This window comes from Plecotus auritus (assembly GCF_963455305.1).
Source record: "Plecotus auritus genome assembly, chromosome: 9".
Taxonomy (NCBI): domain Eukaryota; kingdom Metazoa; phylum Chordata; class Mammalia; order Chiroptera; family Vespertilionidae; genus Plecotus; species Plecotus auritus.
This window is the reverse complement of record NC_137783.1, coordinates 133335934-133356015: the sequence shown is the minus strand read 5'-3', so window position 1 is coordinate 133356015 and position 20082 is coordinate 133335934. Positions and strand designations below refer to the sequence as shown.

Here is a 20082-nt window from a genome sequence, read left to right as displayed (position 1 = left end):
CACCTGCAAGCTTATGCCTCTTCTTTAAAAAATAAAAGGAGAGTTTAAAATCTGTGCTTAAATGAAGAGACAATGGATTCTAATTTTACATGTTTTTTTTGGAAGCTGACCTACTGAATGACTACAGAAAACATAATGAAAACAAATTTTTTAAGAAACACACACACAACAACAACAACAACAATTTTTTTTTTTTGGTGTGCAAAAAGGTACTATAGAAATAATGCAAAGAAAAAAGTACGTAAGTTTCTTGGAGGAGGAAAGCCCATGCAATAATTGTATCTTTTCTTAGCCAGAATCGCAAAGATAGTGTGAGGCTGACTTAGTAAACATGATCTTGTGCTGCATCACTAATAGTCTAAATTTCAACCTTTACTTTTCAAGGTCAGATGTATTTATACTTAGAATCAAGTCAACTAATCAGCTGGACAATGCATTAAGCATCATATATGGTATTCACTTCCTAAAAGACCTCTAATTAGATTCACATTTTATTTTATTTTATTTTATTTTAATTTTTTAAAATAAATCTTTATTCAGATTACAATTATTTCTCCTTTTTCCCCCCATAGCTCCCCTCCACCCAGTTCCCACCCCACCTTCTGCCCTTACCTCCCCACAACTGTCCTCATCCATAGGTGTATGATTTTTGTCCAGTCACTTCATGAACCCCCCCATACCCCTTTCCCCCTGAGAATTATCAGTCCACTCCATTTCTATGCCCCTGATTCTATTATATTCACCAGATTATTCTGTTCCTCAGGTTTTTAATTCACTTGATTTTTAGGTTCACTTGTTGATAGATATGTATTTGTTGTTCATAATTTTTCTCTTTACTTTTTTCTTCTTCCTCTTCTTTAAGAATACCTTTCAGTATTTCATATAATACTGGTTTGGTGGTGATGAATTCCTTTAGCTTTTTCTTATCTGTGAAGCTCTTTATCTTCCCTTCAATTCTGAATGATAGCTTTGCTGGGTAGAGTAATCTTGGTTGTAGGTTCTTGCTTTTCATCACATTGAAAATTTCTTGCCACTCCCGTCTGGCCTGCATAGTTTCTGTTGAGAAGTCAGCTGACAGTCATATGGGTGCTCCCTTGTAGGTAATTAACTGTTTTTCTCTTGCTGCTTTTAAGATTCTCTCTTTGTCTTTTGCTCTTGGCATTTTAATTATAATGTGTCTTGGTGTGGTCCTCTTTGGATTCCTTTTGTTTGGGGTTCTGTGCGCTTCCTGGACTTGTAAGTCTATTTCTTTCACCAGGTGGGGGAAGTTTTCGGTCATTATTTCTTCAAATAGGTTTTCAGTATCTTGCTCTCTCTCTTCTTCTGGCACCCCCATAATTCTGATGTTGGTACGCTTGAAGTTGTCCCAGAGTCTTCTTACATTATCTTCAACTTTTTGGATTTTTTTTTTTTGCTTTTTGCTTTTTCGGTTGAGTGTTTTTTGCTTCTTTGTGTTTCAATTCTTTGACTTGATTTTTGTGTTCCTCTTGTCTGTTTTTGGGTCTCTGTATAATATTTTTTATTTCAGTCAGTGTATGTTTAATTTCTAGTTGGTCCTTTTTCATATCTTCGAGGGTCTCGTTATATTTATCGGCCTTTTCTAGGATATTCTTAAAAAGTCTTATAACCGTGGTTTTGAATTCTATATACAGTCGTTTGTTTTCCTCCATTTCTTTCGTTTGTGATCTGATTCTTTGACCCCGCATTTTCACTGCTTCCCTGAGTTGGTAAGGTAGATTTGTGTGCTAGGTTTCCAATATGGCCCAGTGGGTCTGCTTCCCCAGTTAACCTGAGGTGGACACTCTTGGTGCACCCCTTTGTGGACTGTGTGTACAGCCTTGTTGTAATTAAGTCTTGATTGTTGTTGGTATCACTGGGAAGAATTGACCTCCAGGCCAGTTGGCTGTAAGGATCAGCTGTGTCTATGCTGGCTGGGAGAAGTTCGGTGCTGGAGACAGCCTTATAGGATTAGACTTGCCAAATTGCAATAGCCTCTGTGCTCAGCTTGGATGGGGTGGAGTCTCAGTCTTGGCTTCCTGTCAGCCTTACCCTTGGGCGCACGTGCGCGCCTTCATTCCTCCGCCTTCCCCGGCTCCGGAGTCTCCGCCCGAGAGTCCAGACTCCCCCCACAAGAGCGTGGGTCCCCAGGGGCTCGCCTGGAACTGGGGTTCACTGCAGTCAGAACTGGGGCTCAGTGCATTCAGGAGCCTCTGACTCCCTTCCACTAGGGAAAGCCTGTGGCAACCTCTGCAGCCTTTGTGCGCACTGGCGCGTGCGCGCTTTCAGTCCTCCGCCTTCCCAGGCTCCCGAGTCTCCGCCCGAGAGTCCAGACTCCCCCCGTAAGAGCGTGGGTCCCCAGGGGCTCGCCTGGAACTGGGGTTCAGTGCAGTCAGAACTGGGGTTCAGTGCGGTCGGGGGCTTCCTTCCCCCTTCCGCCAGAGAAAGTCAGCCAGGCTCTCAGCCGCCCTTCCTCTCTGCGCGCACAAAGACCCTTTGCCGTACCTCCAATTCTCTGTGAGGTTTTCTCTTTCCTTCTAGTTGTAGAATTTTCACTCAGCCAGCTTTCCTGTGGTTCTGGATGGTGTCCATTCTGTCTTTTAGTTGTAGTTTTGAAATTGTTGTGCGAGGCAGCAGTTTAGGTGCTTACCTATGCTGCCATCTTGGTTTCTCCTAGATTCACATTTTAATTTATGATAGCATTAGAAACTAGTTATATCATGTAAGCTCTGAATCCATTGTACCTAAAGTAGTATTAGTATTTTACAAAATATAAAGTAACTTCTTTTTCCAATGGAAGTAAATATTTCTAAGATGTATAGTACAATATGGCATAGTGGTTATGAGTTTGAATTCTGCAATAAGATTGTTTGGGCCCAAATCTTGACTCTACTATTTGCACTAGTAGCTTTGTGTCAATAGTTATGCTGAACACCTACTGGACTTCTCTGTCTCCATTTACTATCTGAAGAATGGGGGAAAAAGTATTTACTTCAATGCATTGTTGTAAGGAAAAAATGAATTAAAAATGTAAAATATAGAAAATGGTGCATGCCACATATTAAGCACTCAAGTAATGTTCGATTATATGAATTCAGTCAAATAATTGTCTTAAACAATGCTCAGAGCCACACATTTTGACTGTCAATACCAGTTAATAATAAAAATATTTGGGTTAACATTTTTTTCCTCCCAGGGACACAATAATAACTATGACAAAAGAAAAAAGTTGAAAAGCCAACCTTTCCCACAATAATCATTAATGACATTCCCAGCATATACTTATGTGTATACATACATAGATAAGTTAGACAAATACTTCCATAAAAGAAGGATATGATAAAATGCTATTAATAATTTTATACTTTAATTTATAATACAAAAATGAAGTAAAAGTGAAAGAATTGTTGAACTGATCAATGATTCTTTGCTTCAAGCGACATTAACATATTCTCCAGTAAGTTTAGAAATGTGATTATGAAGCCTATTAAGATGTAGGAGTCACTAGGTTCCTTTTCTTATCTTTATTGTTGAAAGTATTACATATATCCCCTTTTTTGCCCCACTGACTCCCTCCAGCCAGCCCCCACCCCAGGCCTTCACTACCCTATTGTCTGTGTCCACGTGTTATGCACATATGCATACAAGTTCTTTGGTTGATCACCTTCCACCCAACCACCCTCCTTGGCCTTCCCTCTGAGATTCCGTGCTCTGTTCTGTGCTTCCATGTTTCTGGATCCACTCTATTCATCAGTTTATTTTGTTAACTAGCTTCCACATAGGAGTGAGATCATGTGATATAAAAACATATAAAAAAGAAAACTATAACCTATTAACCACCTAACCAGAAATAATAACTCTGAACATATTTAAGTATTTCCCTCCAGTCTTTTACATATATTTTTAAAAAAATGCATAGTAACTATTTGCATATTATAACATATAGTATTTGAATTCTATAATTATGATATTGTGAGCATTTCCACCTTTTTGTTTAAAGTAAGATTTTCAATGGCTGCATATTGTATTATATAGCTTAATTAACATTCAGTTTATCATTTCCTACTGTTGAACCTTTAGGTTGTCTGCAGTCCAAGAATAATACAATAAACACTGTTTATAATATATCCTTTGCATCTCAAATTATTTTCTCTGAGATATATAAGCATCTAGAAAATAATAGAGAAAAATATGAAACAATCCAGTTTCTACCACTTGGCTTTAACAAACCTCAACAACTGGCATACCTGAAAAGCAAACCAGTAATTGCAGCAAGCAAGGAGTAACACTCTTGTGTGTAAACAGGAAAATTTGTTGAAAGTCTTTAAAAGAAACAATAAGACCCCCAGACCCTCCATTTCCCCCATAGAGCCAGGATAGTCCTCCTCCCCGACTGTGCAAGAGAAATGGAGAGATCAAGTCGGACAAACTCTGGAAGCAGGAGCACTACAGAGGGCAGGGGTGAGACATCATGTGTAAGACAAGGAACACTGAAATCTTCAGGAAGAGGGCAAGGCAGCTTCCTCTTCCCATACACACAGACACAGCTGGCTCCCACTGCTCAACTCTCAGAAGACCAGAAGCTCTCCTTACACGGAACAGGCAGGAGATTGGGAGATTAGAAGATTCCTCCCTGGGGAAACTGACAAAATTAAGAGAAAATACCTTTAGAGAGACTCCACTAGCTAATCCCAGCGTCTAGAACTGTGAGAAAATAAATCTGTCTTTAAGTCACCCAGGCTATGGTATTTTGCTATGGCAGCCCAAGATGACCAAGAGGGATTCTAATACCAAAAAATGGCTACTGCTGTAACAAAGAGCTAAAAATATGAAAGTGGTTTTGGAACTGGATAATTCCAAAGACTGGAAGAGTTTTGAGATGCAAGCTAGAAGTTAGAGAAGTTAAGGGTGATTCTGGTGAAGTCTCAAATGGAAATGAGGAACATATTATTGCAAACAGGAGGAAAATGCAAGGAACATATTATGGAAAACGTTATGAAGTGGCAAAGAACTTGGCTGACTTGTGTTCTAGTGTTTTGTGGAAGGTACTGCTTGGGAGTGATGAAAATGGATTTTAGCTGAGGGGATTTATAAGCTAAGTTTTGAAGGAGCGGCATGGTTCCTCCTAAGTGCTTAGAGTAAAATGCGAAAAGAGAGAAATGAATTAACAAAGGAATTTCAGCCAAAAGGAAACAGAACTTGAATTGGAAAAAGCTTATCCATATTGCAAAAAATGAAAAAGCTTGTTCTGAAGGAACAGTAAGGTTATGGCTGAACAACCATTTGATAAAGAGATCATGGGTGTGACACTTGGATTAAAGCAGCCATCTCAGCAGAATCCAGGAATAGAGATGGAATTACACTGGTAGAGACACTGACAGTTTAAACTAAAGGGAACACACAAGGCAGAATGGAATTAAGGAAGGCTGTTGACCTTCCAGGATTTTTAAGGACCCCAAACGTGATCAGAGTTCCTCAGAGCTGCCACTCCCATGACAAGTTTGCAAAAGAAAAAAGTTAGATGACTTAAAAATACCCGATTTCATAAAAAGGCCAAGAGCCATATGAAAACATGCTCCAAGTCACTAATCATCCAAGAGATGCAAATCAAAACAACAATGAGATACCGTCTGACACCTGTCAGAATGGCTATCATCAACAAATGACAAGTGCTGGCGGCGAGGATGTGGAGAAAAAGGAACCCTCGTGGAAATGCAGGCTGGTGCAGTCACTGTGGAAAACAGTATGGAGTTTCCTCAAAAAATTAAAAATGGAACTCCCATTTGGTCCAGTAATCCCACTTCTAGGAATATATCCCAAGAAATCAGAAATACCAATCAGAAAGGATATATGCACCCCTATGTTCATAGCAGCACAATTTACAATAGCTAAGATTTGGAAACAGCCTAAGTGCCCATCAGCAGATGAGTGGATTAAAAAACTGTGGTACATCACACAATGGAATACCACACTGCTGTAAAAAAGAAAGAACTCTTAGCATTCACAACAGCATGGATGGACATGGAGAACAATATGCTAAGCAAAATAAGCCAGTTGGAGAAAGATAAATACCACATGATATCACTCATTTGTGGAATATAATCAACAACATACACTGATGAACAAAAATAGATCCAGAGACAGAGAAGCATCGAACAGACTGTCAAACCTCTGAGGGAAGGCAGGAAAGGGTGTGTGTGTGTGGAGAGGGGGGACAGAGATCAACCAAAGGACTTGTATGCATGCATATAAGCATTACCAATGGACACAGACAATATGGGGTGAAGGCATGTGCTGGGGGTGGGAGTGGTAGGGAGAGGTCAATGGGGGGAAAAGGAGACATATGTAATACTTTAAACAATAAAGAATTAAAATAATAATAATAGTAATAATATAAACATAATGGAAAAATAAAACCATGTATTGTGAGCCAACTGAATTCCAGGCAATGTTACCCTGCCACTTAGACTGTATGTTAATTTTACTTTCACTAAATCACAGAAATAAACAGAAAACTAGAGATATTTTTATTTGCAAAAAAAAAATTAATTTGAGCCACAAATGTCAGCCACATGTTTAATTTCTAAAAGCTACATTTAAAACGTAAAAAAAAACAGGAGAAATTAATTTTAATGCAGTTATATTTTAATAGACTGATTAACAAAAATATATTAACATATAATCAAAATTAAAATTATTGATATATTTTACAATTTTAAAATAAAAAAAATACCTGGTTTCAAGACATTATAAAAGTAGAAAAATGAAGTTCATGTAAGACAGACATATGATTTAATGGAACAGAACAGTTGAGAAAGACACCCATATATTCAGTTAATAGATTTTCTAAATTGGTGACAAGGCAATGCAATAGGGAAAGAATAACAACACATTTTCAGAAAAAGACAAAGTAGAAAATCTTAGTGACTTTGGGATACTCAAGGGGTCAGCAAATTATAGCCTGTAGGTCAAAGTCAGCAAGCTACCTGTTTTTGTAAATAAAGTTTTATTGGACCACAGTCATGCCCATTTGTTTACAAAGTATCTATGGCTGTTTTAGTGATACAAGAGCAGAACTGAGTAGTTTTAACAGAGACCATATGGCCTGTGAAGCCAAAAATATTTACTGTCTAGCCCTTTATAACACACTGTATTGTTGTCATATTCTTGTTTTCTAAAAGAGAGAATATCAGAGTTTGGTTATTTCCTGCAATGTGGTGCTTACAGTTTGCATATGTTGGGTAGCAAGAATCAGAAATTAAAAAAATAAAAAGCAGGCTTCATAAATTCTATATAGAAAATAGGCTTGGAAATATAAAATTTCTCTACCTCTTTAAATTAATTGAAGCAGGTTAGAAAAGTAACATAATAAAGAAACTGGCCCCACCTTCAGACAAAAAGAACTATTTATTCTACTTTTAAAAAAAACCCATATGAAAATAAAATTATTACAAACTTCCAATCCCAAAATATACCCCAGTATTTAAGTATATATATTTTTTCATCAGAAACATTTATCCTTAACCTGCAAATATATTTGTTCCCTTTCAATTCAAGCCATTCTTTGCCTACTGCTATATTAGTTTGTGATCTTTGTTTTGGCAGATGCACAAGCAAAATCTGATTCCAACAGTTTGACCCTTCTCACTTTTTATGTTCTCTAGGGCATAATAAAACCCAAGATACAATCCCTCAGCAGTTAATGAAGCCTAACCTCCCACCCTCTTAATTACCAATGCATTATACCAACTATAGGCATCATACTCCTCTCTAAGCTATTTTACAATTCAGCAGAAGTACTACTGAGCTATTATGTAGCAACATAATCCGTGCAGCATGAGAAATCCTTCTTAAAAATAAAATCTTTTGATCCTTGCAGGTTTTGGTAACTGTATAATTAATACTACTTAAGCATTATCCATGAATCAGCAAGTATATTATATTGTGTCAGTAAGTATATTATTTTGTTGATTTTGAGGTGTTTTTTTTTGGGGGGGGGCTATTTATTTTCTGAAAGATAAACAAATCCAAAGATATTATTGATTATTATAATATGAATACAAAGTACTCGAAATATCCAACCTGAGTATCCATATATTAAAAGTATGTCTTGCTTTCACATCATCTCTAGTTAAATATCTAAAAATATATGTCATAATCTCACTTATATGTGGAATCTAATGAACAAAACAAACTGACAAACAAAATAGATCCAGAGACATGAAGCATGCAACAGACTGAGGATTGTCAAGGGAAGAAGAGTGGGGGGAGGGAAGAGAGCAACCAAAAAACTTACATGTATACATGTGTAACCCATTGACACAGATAATAGTGGGGTGAAGGCCTGGGGAGGGGACAGGAGTGGAGGGAAGGGAGTCAATGGGAGAAAAAAGGGGACATATGTAATACTTTCAACAATAAAGATAAATTTAATTTAAAAAAAGTATATGGGGGAAAGGCGACTTCAATTGTTAAAACATTGGGAAATGTAGATGACATGGAAAGCCAGGGTATAGGTGATGCTACATAAAGACATTTTTAAAAGTCATACATTAAAAAAAAAGTCATACATTTTAAGTAGACTAAATTATCCACAACTTCACTGGTATTAGCAGGTTTAGTTGGTGAGATCATGTGCAATGATCTTCTTTAGTAAATGTTTACTGTATAAGAGTATAGAGTAACCGGTTTTTAACAAAATATGATATATGAAAATCTATATTAAATAAACAGGTTATGCAATAATTATTTGAGTTATAGAAGGATTCTTATCTTGGCATAGGATTCTTACAAAATTCCTTTATGTATTAATTGACCTTACTGAATATAAACTAATTTATAAAAACCTGATATAACTAAAACATTTCTAAATAAAATTATATTAGGATAGTGATAATAATCTTATAAGTATTTATTAAATTCAGGTAATAAAATTTTTGCATTGTTGGAAAAGATATATTCTAAAGTTTCAGGAATATCTACTGTCAAAGAAATCTCAATTAGGAATCAAATTAGGCATTTATCTTCATTTAAGAGATCCTGATCAGTTAAACCCCTGGCTCGGGAATACACAAGTGACTGGTTTTGTCTGATGTCATATTCTTTTAATTTTCCAGAATAAATCCAGCTTATGGAAAATGTCACAAACAAAAATCCTTAATGTATTGTGGGGTACTAAATGAAATTGGATATCCCTTTATTTTTATTAAATTTGAAAATTACATCCTGTAGTACATTAGGTGTCAATAGAACAAAACTGATTCTGCTCATTGAGTCCTGAATAAAGGCATAAAGTCGATTTTCTTTAATTCTATAGCACTCTGTATAATGTAATCTGTTTTAAGAATATAAAGGTAAGAAGTTTCACTTCATAGTCTCAACTCTACTTTCTACTTCCAATTCATCTTCAGTTTAATACTCTCTACCTTATTTCTGAAATCTAACACCGTCTTTTAGATACACATGCACATAAATAACACAACTGAAGTAAGACTATTTTACAAAAACGTAAGCACATTTCAAATGCTTCTGAGTTCATTACTATTCCAGAATATTAAAAGACGGATATGGTGAGCTAAGGCCACTTTCTGTAACTGCTTATCATTTTTTTGTTGAACAAAACTTAAAATTTCAGGAAAGAAAGACTGGCCACTGAAGAATTATTCCAACACTAGTTGGAGAAGTAGCCCTGCCTTCTTTGGGACTGTCACACCGAAGTTATCCTTCTGTACTGTCTACTTAATCTGTGACCCTTGATGGTGTGCTGCCTTCTTCTTTTCATGATATCCTTTAATATCTCATTTACAGGGATAATATGTTAATTTGGGAGCTGATGAAAAAGTATTTCTTTTTACTTTTGATGATTCTGGTTTTCAGAATTTCAAGTCATGTATCATTCCCAAAAGGATCAAATATTTTCTTCTAACTACTTTTTTTTTTTTTTTTTTGGTAAAAGTATTCAGAAGAAAAATGAACTCCACTTCTAATATTACCAATTCTGGCCTTTGTGGCTTATTTTCAAAGAATGATAAAGTGCTATATAATAGTGCTAAGATTTTAACATTTCTTTTGAGTATAACAATAACCATCAAGTACAACAATTCATTTTTTTATGAGCTCGAAATAAAATTTTTAAAAATATATATATTTTATTGATTCTTTTTTTTTTAAGGAGAAAAAAGGAGAGGGATAGAGAGTTAGAAACATTGATCCGCTGCCTCCTGCACACACCCCACTGGGTATGTGCCCGCAACCAAGGTACATGCCTTTGACTGGAATCGAACCCGCAGGCCGACGCTCCATCCACTGAGCCAAACCGGCGAGGGCTCGAAATGAAATTTTTGAAAGCAATGTGTGTGATTTAGAAAGCAAACCTCCCAGATATTTTAAATTTGGAATTCTGGAATGAGGTAGCTGGGGTATTATCCCTATCTTAATATGAAAGGTTAAGTGACTTGCACAAGATCCTGCCACTAGTTAAGTAGTAACACAGAAATTAAAATCTAAGCCCAGATCCCATATATATTTCACCTTCTTGAGGATAAATATTACAGAGTATGGAATTTTTACTACATGACTTAGGTTACCTTTCTGCATGCAAAAGCCCTTTTTTGTTTTTGTTGGCCGATGCACAAACATCAAATACAAATGTGTGTTTATTTTAATGTTATATCAGAGATGGTTTTCACAATCTAGTGACAGAGAGTTGGGTTTATTTTCCTTTATACTTTTATCTTAACTTTCATTCCTGTTGGAAAATAAGGCACATGCCCTCTTTTAAAAGCTGGCTACAAATGTAGGTCACTGGAAGTAGTATTGAGCCTTTGCATGTTTCTTCTTAGTCTTTTTAGATTGCCAAAGAAGCTCTAATTGTAGCTGCCAGAGGAGAATTTAGAATTTTAAATAAGCTCTCAGGAGTAGCAAGGGGGGTGGGTGGGGGCGGGTGGAAGAGGGAAACCCTGGGGTCAAACAGCAAATTTTCTACTCAGCTAGCACTTCAGACTTATAAGCACTGAAAAGTGTATGCTCTGATAATTTTCTGAACAAGTAAATTGTTGACAAACAAATGAAGGGAACATACACTGATTACAACTCTGCCTTCAAAGGGCTTGTCTAATATTTGTCTTTATACTGTGGACAAAAGGCATACAGTAACAAAATAATTTTGATAGGAAATAAATAAATATTATACAGGCTAAAAAAGTAAAAATGCATGGAAAAATGTGTTGTTATTGAGCATGCAACAAAGCTTGCAAAGTAGAAGGACCAGAATTATTTTTTATTATTTTAACATGATGTATTAAAATTACAACTTTGGAAGTGAGTATAACAATAACAAAAAAAGTTAAAGAATATATCTGGCCAACCAAAGAGTGTTTCTTTAACTTCATTCTTACAGCTACTTCAATTTTTGGCAGAACACAAAAAGCAAGATAGATCTGAGATATTTTTGTATTCTATTTACTCAGAAAGACCAGAATGTACTTTAATGTACTAAAGAGCAAACAAGTGACCATTCCCTGGATTCAGAATTCTAATTTTTGTTCCATGATCAGTAAATTGAAGATGAACAGCAAACACAGACTTAATCTTGACACCAAATTAACAGAAGGAAAAGAAACTTTTTTAATAGAAATTAAAACTTTACATTGTTTATTAAATAATACTGCTATATCTAATTCTAAATCAACTGATATCTCTGATCTCATTTATAAATAACCAAAGAATCCAATAAAGCAAAAGATATGTAAATGAGTTCAGTATTTGAGTAAAAGGTTGATATTTTGGGATATAAAAGAATGCTTTCAAATTATTAAGATAGAATTTTAATTTTTACTTATGGATTTAAAGTCCATAAAAAATTCTGAAGATATAGTCTTAATTTTCATATTTCATTACTAAAATCTTGTTATACTAATTCATCAAATATGATATGGTTCATTTTAAATGAATTGCTACTTATTCCATGACTTATGGGTGGTGGGCTTGATCTCCGGTACGGGGCATACAGGAGGCATCCGAGCGATGTTCTGCTCTCACATCAATGTTTTTCTCTCTCTCAAACTCAATAAACTATTCTTCCAAAAAGAGGAAACTATCTGCTTAAATAAATTTGATTCTTTTAAGAGAAAAAAAATGCATGTAGGGTTCCATTAGTGCATATACTAGTAAACATAGTTTGTATATGTACAAACATATTATCTTTTTTATATATATAAACAATATGTTTTCATAAAATATTCAAGATGCAATATTGAATATATAGAATACAATCTAATCTATACCTGTAATATGTCAGCAGGGTCTTCTTTTGCAGATGCGACCAACAAAGTATGCCCAGTGATGATTCCTTCTGCCAGGAAATACTTGAAGAGCAAAGGAGAATAAGTATTATATTTATCCTCTTCTGTAAAAAAGAAAAAAATAATACAGTCAGAATCCTACCATATACCATGAACAATCTGGTGTTTTTATAGTTTTTCTCCTTAAAACAATTATAGGAGGTAGGGCAATAATTATGTTTTCCTAAGGTACAGTTAGATAGGCTAAGAGACTTATTTTGAAGCAGATACTCTTAATAGAGTTTTCCTGACTTTTATAAAAATCATTCTCCATCTACTACACCACCTCCACGAGCCACAAAAATTTAGAGGGTTATTATGCATGTGAGATTTGCAAATTTGCTGCTCCTTTTAAAGGTATGCTTTTCCCAATCTGAGAGTAGAATTTTGTACTATAAAAAGCTGAAGTCTATTGACTTGAGGTGTCAGAGAACAGAACTAAGGCTGAGAATTATAGAAAGTGTGAGCCCAAAATCTGAGTATGTATTTTGTACAAATATTTGGCCATTGAGTAAACTTTGTGATTCCAAGGACCAAGCTTGTGTGACCAGGCTGAAAAAGCAACATTGAAAGGTAAAAAAACTGGATAGAGATATTATCTACTGCATAGTATACTAAAATGAGTTAATAATTTAAGCCCAGGCAAGCTAACTACCTATTAAAACAAAAAAAACTAGGAATCTTCAGAAGAACATAATAAAATTCAGAATCATTACAATGTTATTATTTACAATATACAGGTTTCAACCAAAATTACTGAATATGATCCAGACTAATGAAAGCACACTCCAAAGAAACTGATTCCAAATGGGCTCAAAAGTTGGATTTAAAAGAATAAGACTTCAGTCCTGGCTGGTGTTCTTGGTGGCTAGAAGGTCAGCCCACACACCGAAAGGTTCGCAGGTTTGATTCTAGTCAAGGGCATGTACCTGGCCCCAGTTAGGGCACATGCAGGAGGCAACCAAATGATATGTCTCTCTCACATTGATGTTTCTCTCACTCTCTCTTTCTTTTTTCATTCTCCCCTCTCCCACTCTATAAAAAGCAATGGGAAAAATATCCTAGGGTGAGGATTAACAACAATAAAAAAAATACTTCAAAACAGCTATTATAAATATGTTCAAAGAATTAAAGAAAAATGTATACAAAGTATTAAAAACGTATGGTATCAACAAGTAAACAGAAAAAAATCAACAGAGAAATGAAAACTATAAAAATAAAGTAGATAGAAAATTTAAACCTTAAAATTATGATTCTTTAAATAAAAAATTTACTTGGTGATCTCATGAGTAGATTAAAGATAGAAGAAAAAAAAACACATGAAGGCAGATCAGCAGAAATTATGCAATCTGAAGAACATAGAAAAGAAAATTAAACAGAACTTGAGACATGTGGAGCAATATAGAGAAGTCCAACCAGTGTTTAATTGGAGTCCTAGCCACTGAGACAGAAAGAAGCAAAAACAATATTTAAAGAAGTGATGGCCAAAATATGGCCAAAACTTCCCCAAGTTTGATGAAAATATTCAGTTACAGATCCAAGAAGCACAGGAAACCTCTACTAGGATAGATGCAAAGAAGCCAAATCTAAGAACATCATAATCTTGGAAGCAGAAGGGGAAAATAATATGATATACAGGGGTACAACAATACAATTAACAACTGATTTGTCATCAGAAACAATGAAGGCCAGAAGAAATGGTAATTATATATTTCAAGAGTTGAAAAACAAACCCAACTTAATCTTGACACCAAATCTTGACACTAGTTACCTCATTCCAGTTGTAAATTCACAAAATATATTAAAAAATTGAGTTCAGCCCTGGCCAGGTGGTTTGGTTTGAACATCATCCCATACACCAAAAGACTGTGGGTTTGATTCCCAGTCAGGGAACATACCTAGGCTGTGGGTTTAATTTCCAGCAGAGCGCAAATGGGAAGCAGCCCATCCATGTTTCTCTCACATTGATGTTTCTTTCTCTTTCTCTTTCTCCCTTCAAACATATCCTCAGGTGAGAATTAACAAAAAATTGAGGTGAAAACTGAGGCAATTCATCGAAAGCTGACTTGTACTATAGATCATTAAAAGGTAAAAAAAAAAAAAAAATGACACAACATGGTAACTTACATTTATAGGAAGGAAAAAAGAATACAAATTGATGATAAATATATGGGAAATTATAAAACACTGTGATTGTGTATTTATACACAGATATGTATGTGGATAAATTATTTTTACTTTGAATTTCATAAAAAAATACAACTGTTCAAAGGAAAATTGACAAAACTAAGAAAATATAAACAAATTATATTTGGAGATTTTATTATACTCATCTTAGTAATTGATAGAACCGAAGAAAAAAAATATTAAAAAAATAGAAAATCTGGAGAAACCAAGATGGTGGCATAGGTAAGCACCTAAACTGCTGCCTCGCACAACAATTTCAAAACTACAACTAAAAGACAGAATGGACACCATCCAGAACCACAGGAAAGCTGGCTGAGTGAAAATTCTACAACTAGAAGGAAAGAGAAAAGCTCACAGAGAATTGGAGGTACGGCAAAGGGTCTTTGTGCGCGCAGAGAGGAAGGGCGGCTGAGAGCCTGGCTGACTTTCTCTGGCGGAAGGGGGAAGGAAGCCTCCAACCTCACTGAACCCCAGTTCTGACTGCACTGAACCCCAGTCCCGGGCGAAACCCCATGGACCCAGGCTCATACAGGGGGAGTCTGGACTGTCAGGTAGAGAGAAAGGCACCCGGAGACTCGGAGACGCGGGGGAGCCCTGGAGGAGCCCCCGGGGAGCCCCGGCGGGCAGGGGACTGGAGGTGCGCGCTCCAGTGTGCACAAAGACTGTGGAGGTTGCCACAGGCTTTCCCTAGCAGAAGGGAGTCGGAAGCTCCTGACTGCACTGAACCCCAGTTCTGACTGCACTGAACCCCAGTTCCAGGCGAGCCCCTGGGGACCCACGCTCTTGCGGGGGGAATATGGACTCTCGGGCGGAGACTCGGGAGCCGGGGAAGGCAGAGGTCTGGAGGTGCACGCGTGCGCGCAAGGGCAAGGCTGATGGGAAGCCAAGACTGTCTTCTCCGCCCTGAGACTCCACCCCATCCAACTGAGCACAGGATTTTTCAATTTGGCAAGTCTAATACTATAAGGTTGTCTCCAGCACCGAACTTCTCCCAGCATAGACACAGCTGATCCTCACACCCAACTGGCCTGGAGGTCAATTACTCCCAGTGATACCAACAACAATCAAGACTTAACTACAACAAGGCTGTACACACAGTCCACAAAGGGGTGCACCAAGAGTATCCACCTCAGGTTAATTGGGGAGGCCGACTCACTGGGCCATATAGGAAACCTAGCACACAAACCTACCCTACCAACTCAGGGAAGCAGTGAAAATGCGGTGAGAAAGAAACAGATCAAAAACGAAAGAAATGGAGGAAAACAAATGACTGGATATAGAATTCAAAACCACGGTTATAAGGCTTTTAAGAATATCCTAGAAAAGGCCGATAAATATAATGAGACCCTCGAAGATATGAAAAAGGACCAACTAGAAATTAAACATACACTGACTGAAATAAAAAATATTATACAGAGACCCAAAAACAGACTAGAGGAACACAAGAATCAAGTCAAAGAATTGAAATACAAAGAAGCAAAAAACACTCAACCGAAAAAGCAAAAAGAAAAAAAAATCCAAAAAGTTTAAGATAGTGTAAGAAACCTCTGGGACAACCTCAAGCATACCAACATCAGAATTATGGGGGTGTCAGAAGAAGAGAGAGAGCAAGATACTGAAAACCTATTTGAAGAAATAATGACCGAAAACTTCCCCCACCTGGTGAAAGAAATAGACTTACAAGTCCAGGAAGCGCACAGAACCCCAAACAAAAGGAATCCAAAGAGGACCACACCAAGACACATCATAATTAAAATGCCAAGAGCAAAAGACAAAGAGAGAATATTAAAAGCAGCAAGAGAAAAACAGTTAATTACCTACAAGGGAGCACCCATATGACTGTCAGCTGATTTCTCAACAGAAACTATGCAGGCCAGACGGGAGTGGCAAGAAATTTTCAATGTGATGAATAGCAAGAACCTACAACCAAGATTACTCTACCCAGCAAAGCTATCATTCAGAATTGAAGGGAAGATAAAGAGCTTCACAGATAAGAAAAAGCTAAAGGAGTTCATCACCACCAAACCAGTATTATACGAAATGCTGAAAGGTATTCTTAAAGAAGAGGAAGAAGAAAAAAAGTAAAGATAAAAATTATGAACAACAAATACATATCCATCAACAAATGTGAATTAAAAACCTGAGGAACAGAATAATCTGGTGAATATAATAGAATCAGGGGCATAGAAAGGGAGAGGACTGATAATTCTCAGGGGGAAAGGGGTATGGGGGGGGGTTTAGGAAGAGACTGGACAAAAATCATACACCTATGGATGAGGACAGTCGGGGGGAGGTAAGGGCAGAAGGTGGGGTGGGAACTGGGTGGAGGGGAGCTATGGGAGGAAAAAGGAGAAGCAATTGTAATAATCTGAATAAAGAGTTAATTAAAAAAAATATAAAATCTGAACAATCTCATCAACTGCCTTAATCTGATTACATCATACAGTTCCAGAATACAATATACAAAAAGTTCTGAGGAACAGCTAGGTAATTCCCTCAAACCCTCCCAGACCCAGATTAGGTAACTCCATTTTTGGAAAAGCCTTTCTCAAGGCTGGGTGAGATGATCACATGCTTTAGAAAGCATCTTGTTAACTCCTATTATAGCCTTTAATACACATTATTGAAATTTCCCCACCAAGCTACAAGATCCTCATGGCAGAGCATGTTTCTCAATGGTATAACCCTAGAATTGGACACATAGTGTATATCTACTAAATATTTGTAGGATTAATTAAGATAAACAAACAATGAACAAAAATACACCTTTGTCTTATAAATCAGCCTGATCTATTGTAGTTTGCTGAAAGCACACCCTATCATAACTCTCTCTCTCTCTCTCCTCTCTCCTCTCTCTAATAGTTATCAACTCTATTTTTTCAAAGACTCCTTTGAGGCACAAAATACTAACAGGAGGCACGTCACCTATTTAGGGATTAGCAAAAACACTATGCTCTTCAAGCTGGAAATTACCAATTTTGTGAAACAAATTTTGAAGTTGTACAATAAGCATTTAATTAATCTATTTAGTGAATCCCCTTAACACTGAGCAAGCAAAAATGATAATGATGTGACAGAACTGCCAAAAAGCAAATGTGGTTCTGGCCAGAATTAATAGTCTAATTCCTAGGTTGAGAGAGCTGATTGTCCTCATCTATTCTAGTAGTCAACCAGACTGACAATAATATATTTCATTTGGGTATTTACATAAACTAAAGTATCTTCAGAATGTTGTGAGCAGGATGGTCAAGGGACCTGAAAGCATGAGAAATGAGATATTTAGCTTGAAGAAAAAGAGATCTAAGGGATGCAAGGGAGCTGTCCTTAAATATTTGACAGGCTGTCATGTGGAAATGGAATTACACTTGTTCATTAGGCCCCCCAAGGGGTAGACTGAAGCCAGAGGATGGGAAGAAGAGGAGTATCAATTTTTCCTTATATCAAAGTCCAAATGAGCTGCTCCTATCATTTCACTGAGACTATGAAATTCAACAATGACTTTCTAATTATCTATTTTCCTGACACTTTTAAACCTTTATCTTATTTCGTTTGTTTACTGCAGGTATTGCTGTGCACAATTTTCCCCGGTTAAGACACTTCTTACTCTGTTTCGCTATTTCTTTTTTTTTTTTTAATATATTTTTATTGATTTCAGAGAGGAAGGGAGAGGGAGAGATAGAAACAACAATGATGAGAGAGAATCATTGATCGGTTGATGCAGCTTCCTGCATGCCCCCTACTGGGGATCAAGCCCCCAATCCAGGAATATGCCCTTGACTGGAATCAAACCTGGGACCCTTCAGTCCTCAGGCCAACACTCTATCCACTGAGCCAAACCAGCTAGGGCATGTTTCACTATTTCTTTAGCCATTCTTTATATATGTAAACAGTTTATATAGAGCTCTCAATTCTTTATATAAATATGAAGTGTTTTTACTTATTCTTTCCAATCACTACTTCCCACTATGCTATGAAAATCTTTTCTCATCTCTTAATGATACCTAGAGCTGATTCCTTGATTTTCTCACCACCAGTTTAAGTTATTAAAACTTGGAACAGTTGCCCTGGTCGGTGTGGCTCAGTTGGTTGGGCGTCATCTGTACACTGGAAGGTTGTTTGTTCAATTCCTGGTCAGGGCACATGCCTGTGTTTTAGGTTTAATCCCTGGTAGGGAGCCAGGAGGAGGCAGCTAAGCAATGTTTACATATGTATGCAAAGCTTATATACAAGATTTTCACAATAGCATTGTAAGTAATAGAAAAAAAGGAATTAACCTAAATGATTTAAAAAAAATTATAGCATATCCATACAATGAAATCCTATGCTGTTAAGAATAAAGTATATCTATATGAATGCACAAGGACTTTTCTCTAAGATGTATTAAATGGAAAAGGCAAAGGTGCTAAATGCTCCCAAGTATATTTCTTATGTAGAAATATTTGAATGGGCTACCAGGGCAGTATTGTCTCTGTGTATGGGGACTGAGAAACTGCAAGGACAACTTATTTTTTTTCTATATATCCTTTTGTATGTTATGTATTTATTTATTTATATAAAAACTATAAATTATTTTTTCATAAAGTCCTTCAATTATTTTTTATGTACAATAAAGATAAATTTTTAAAAATGGGACAGATGTCATCATTTCTAGAATTCTAGTATAGGTCATTATAAATGTGGAATATTGTATTCCGTTCTGGAGTCAGCTGAAGAGACAATGCTAGACTAGGTGTGACAAGAAAAAAACCAGGATGAAAACCAAGAAACATAAAAACTAATTAAATAAACTATGTCCATTTAGTTTGGATAAGATTTTAGATGTTAAAACAGTTATTTTCAAATATTTTAAGAGTATCATGTGAAAGAGTAGATAGATAAATTTTGTATTATTAATACAGAGGGCAAAACTAGGAACAAAAATCAGTTATAAGTAGATGAAGCAAACATTAAGAAAAGGAACTTTCTAATAAATCATAGTATTTTCAACAACATTGCTTTGTGAAGTAGTGAGTTCTTTTAAATAATCTGTACTCAAACGGTGTTTGATATCTGTCAAGGATTATGGAAAAGTGATTTGGTGGCTAGTTGGGAGCTTTGATGTAACTGCCAAGGTTTATTTCATTTCCAGGATTCTCCAATCTAAACTAAAAAACGTAAGGGAAATGGTATTATGAATGTATCCTATCTAATAAAGAGGGAATATGCTAATTGACCATCACGCCCTCACAAAGATGGCGGCACCCACAGCCACAAGATGGCAGTGCCCAGTCCCCTCAGCCCCCCCCAGGGCGGCAGGTGCGCGGCACGGCTGGGCCTGCTTCCAGGTGGGTCTGGCTGCTCCACGTGCCTGCCTCTGGAGTCCCCCAGTTTCCTCAGCCCCCAGCCACCTAGGGCAGGCCTGAGGTGCAGGCAAGCCTTGGATGGCGGCTGCCCAGCTGCCAGGGCCAGCCCAAGGCACAGGTTCAGGAAACCAGGGCCCTAGGCTCAGGTAACCAGGGCTGGCTGAGGATTGTGCTGCCAACAGTGTCAGCAGCAGAGGTGTGATGGGGGCGTTGCC

The 20082-nt window shown here is 36.8% G+C and overlaps 1 protein-coding gene across 2 annotated transcripts in view; it reads right to left on the bottom strand.

Moving 5' to 3' along the window:
- Nucleotides 1-20082, bottom strand: part of ELP4 (elongator acetyltransferase complex subunit 4) — a 190192-nt gene that overhangs the window by 160331 nt on the left and 9779 nt on the right. For both annotated transcript variants that reach the window (XM_080687426.1, XM_080687427.1), the window contains exon 3: nt 12282-12403. In XM_080687426.1, the coding sequence (XP_080543552.1) occupies nt 12282-12403 (122 nt within the window). The remainder of the gene's footprint in view (nt 1-12281; nt 12404-20082) is intronic.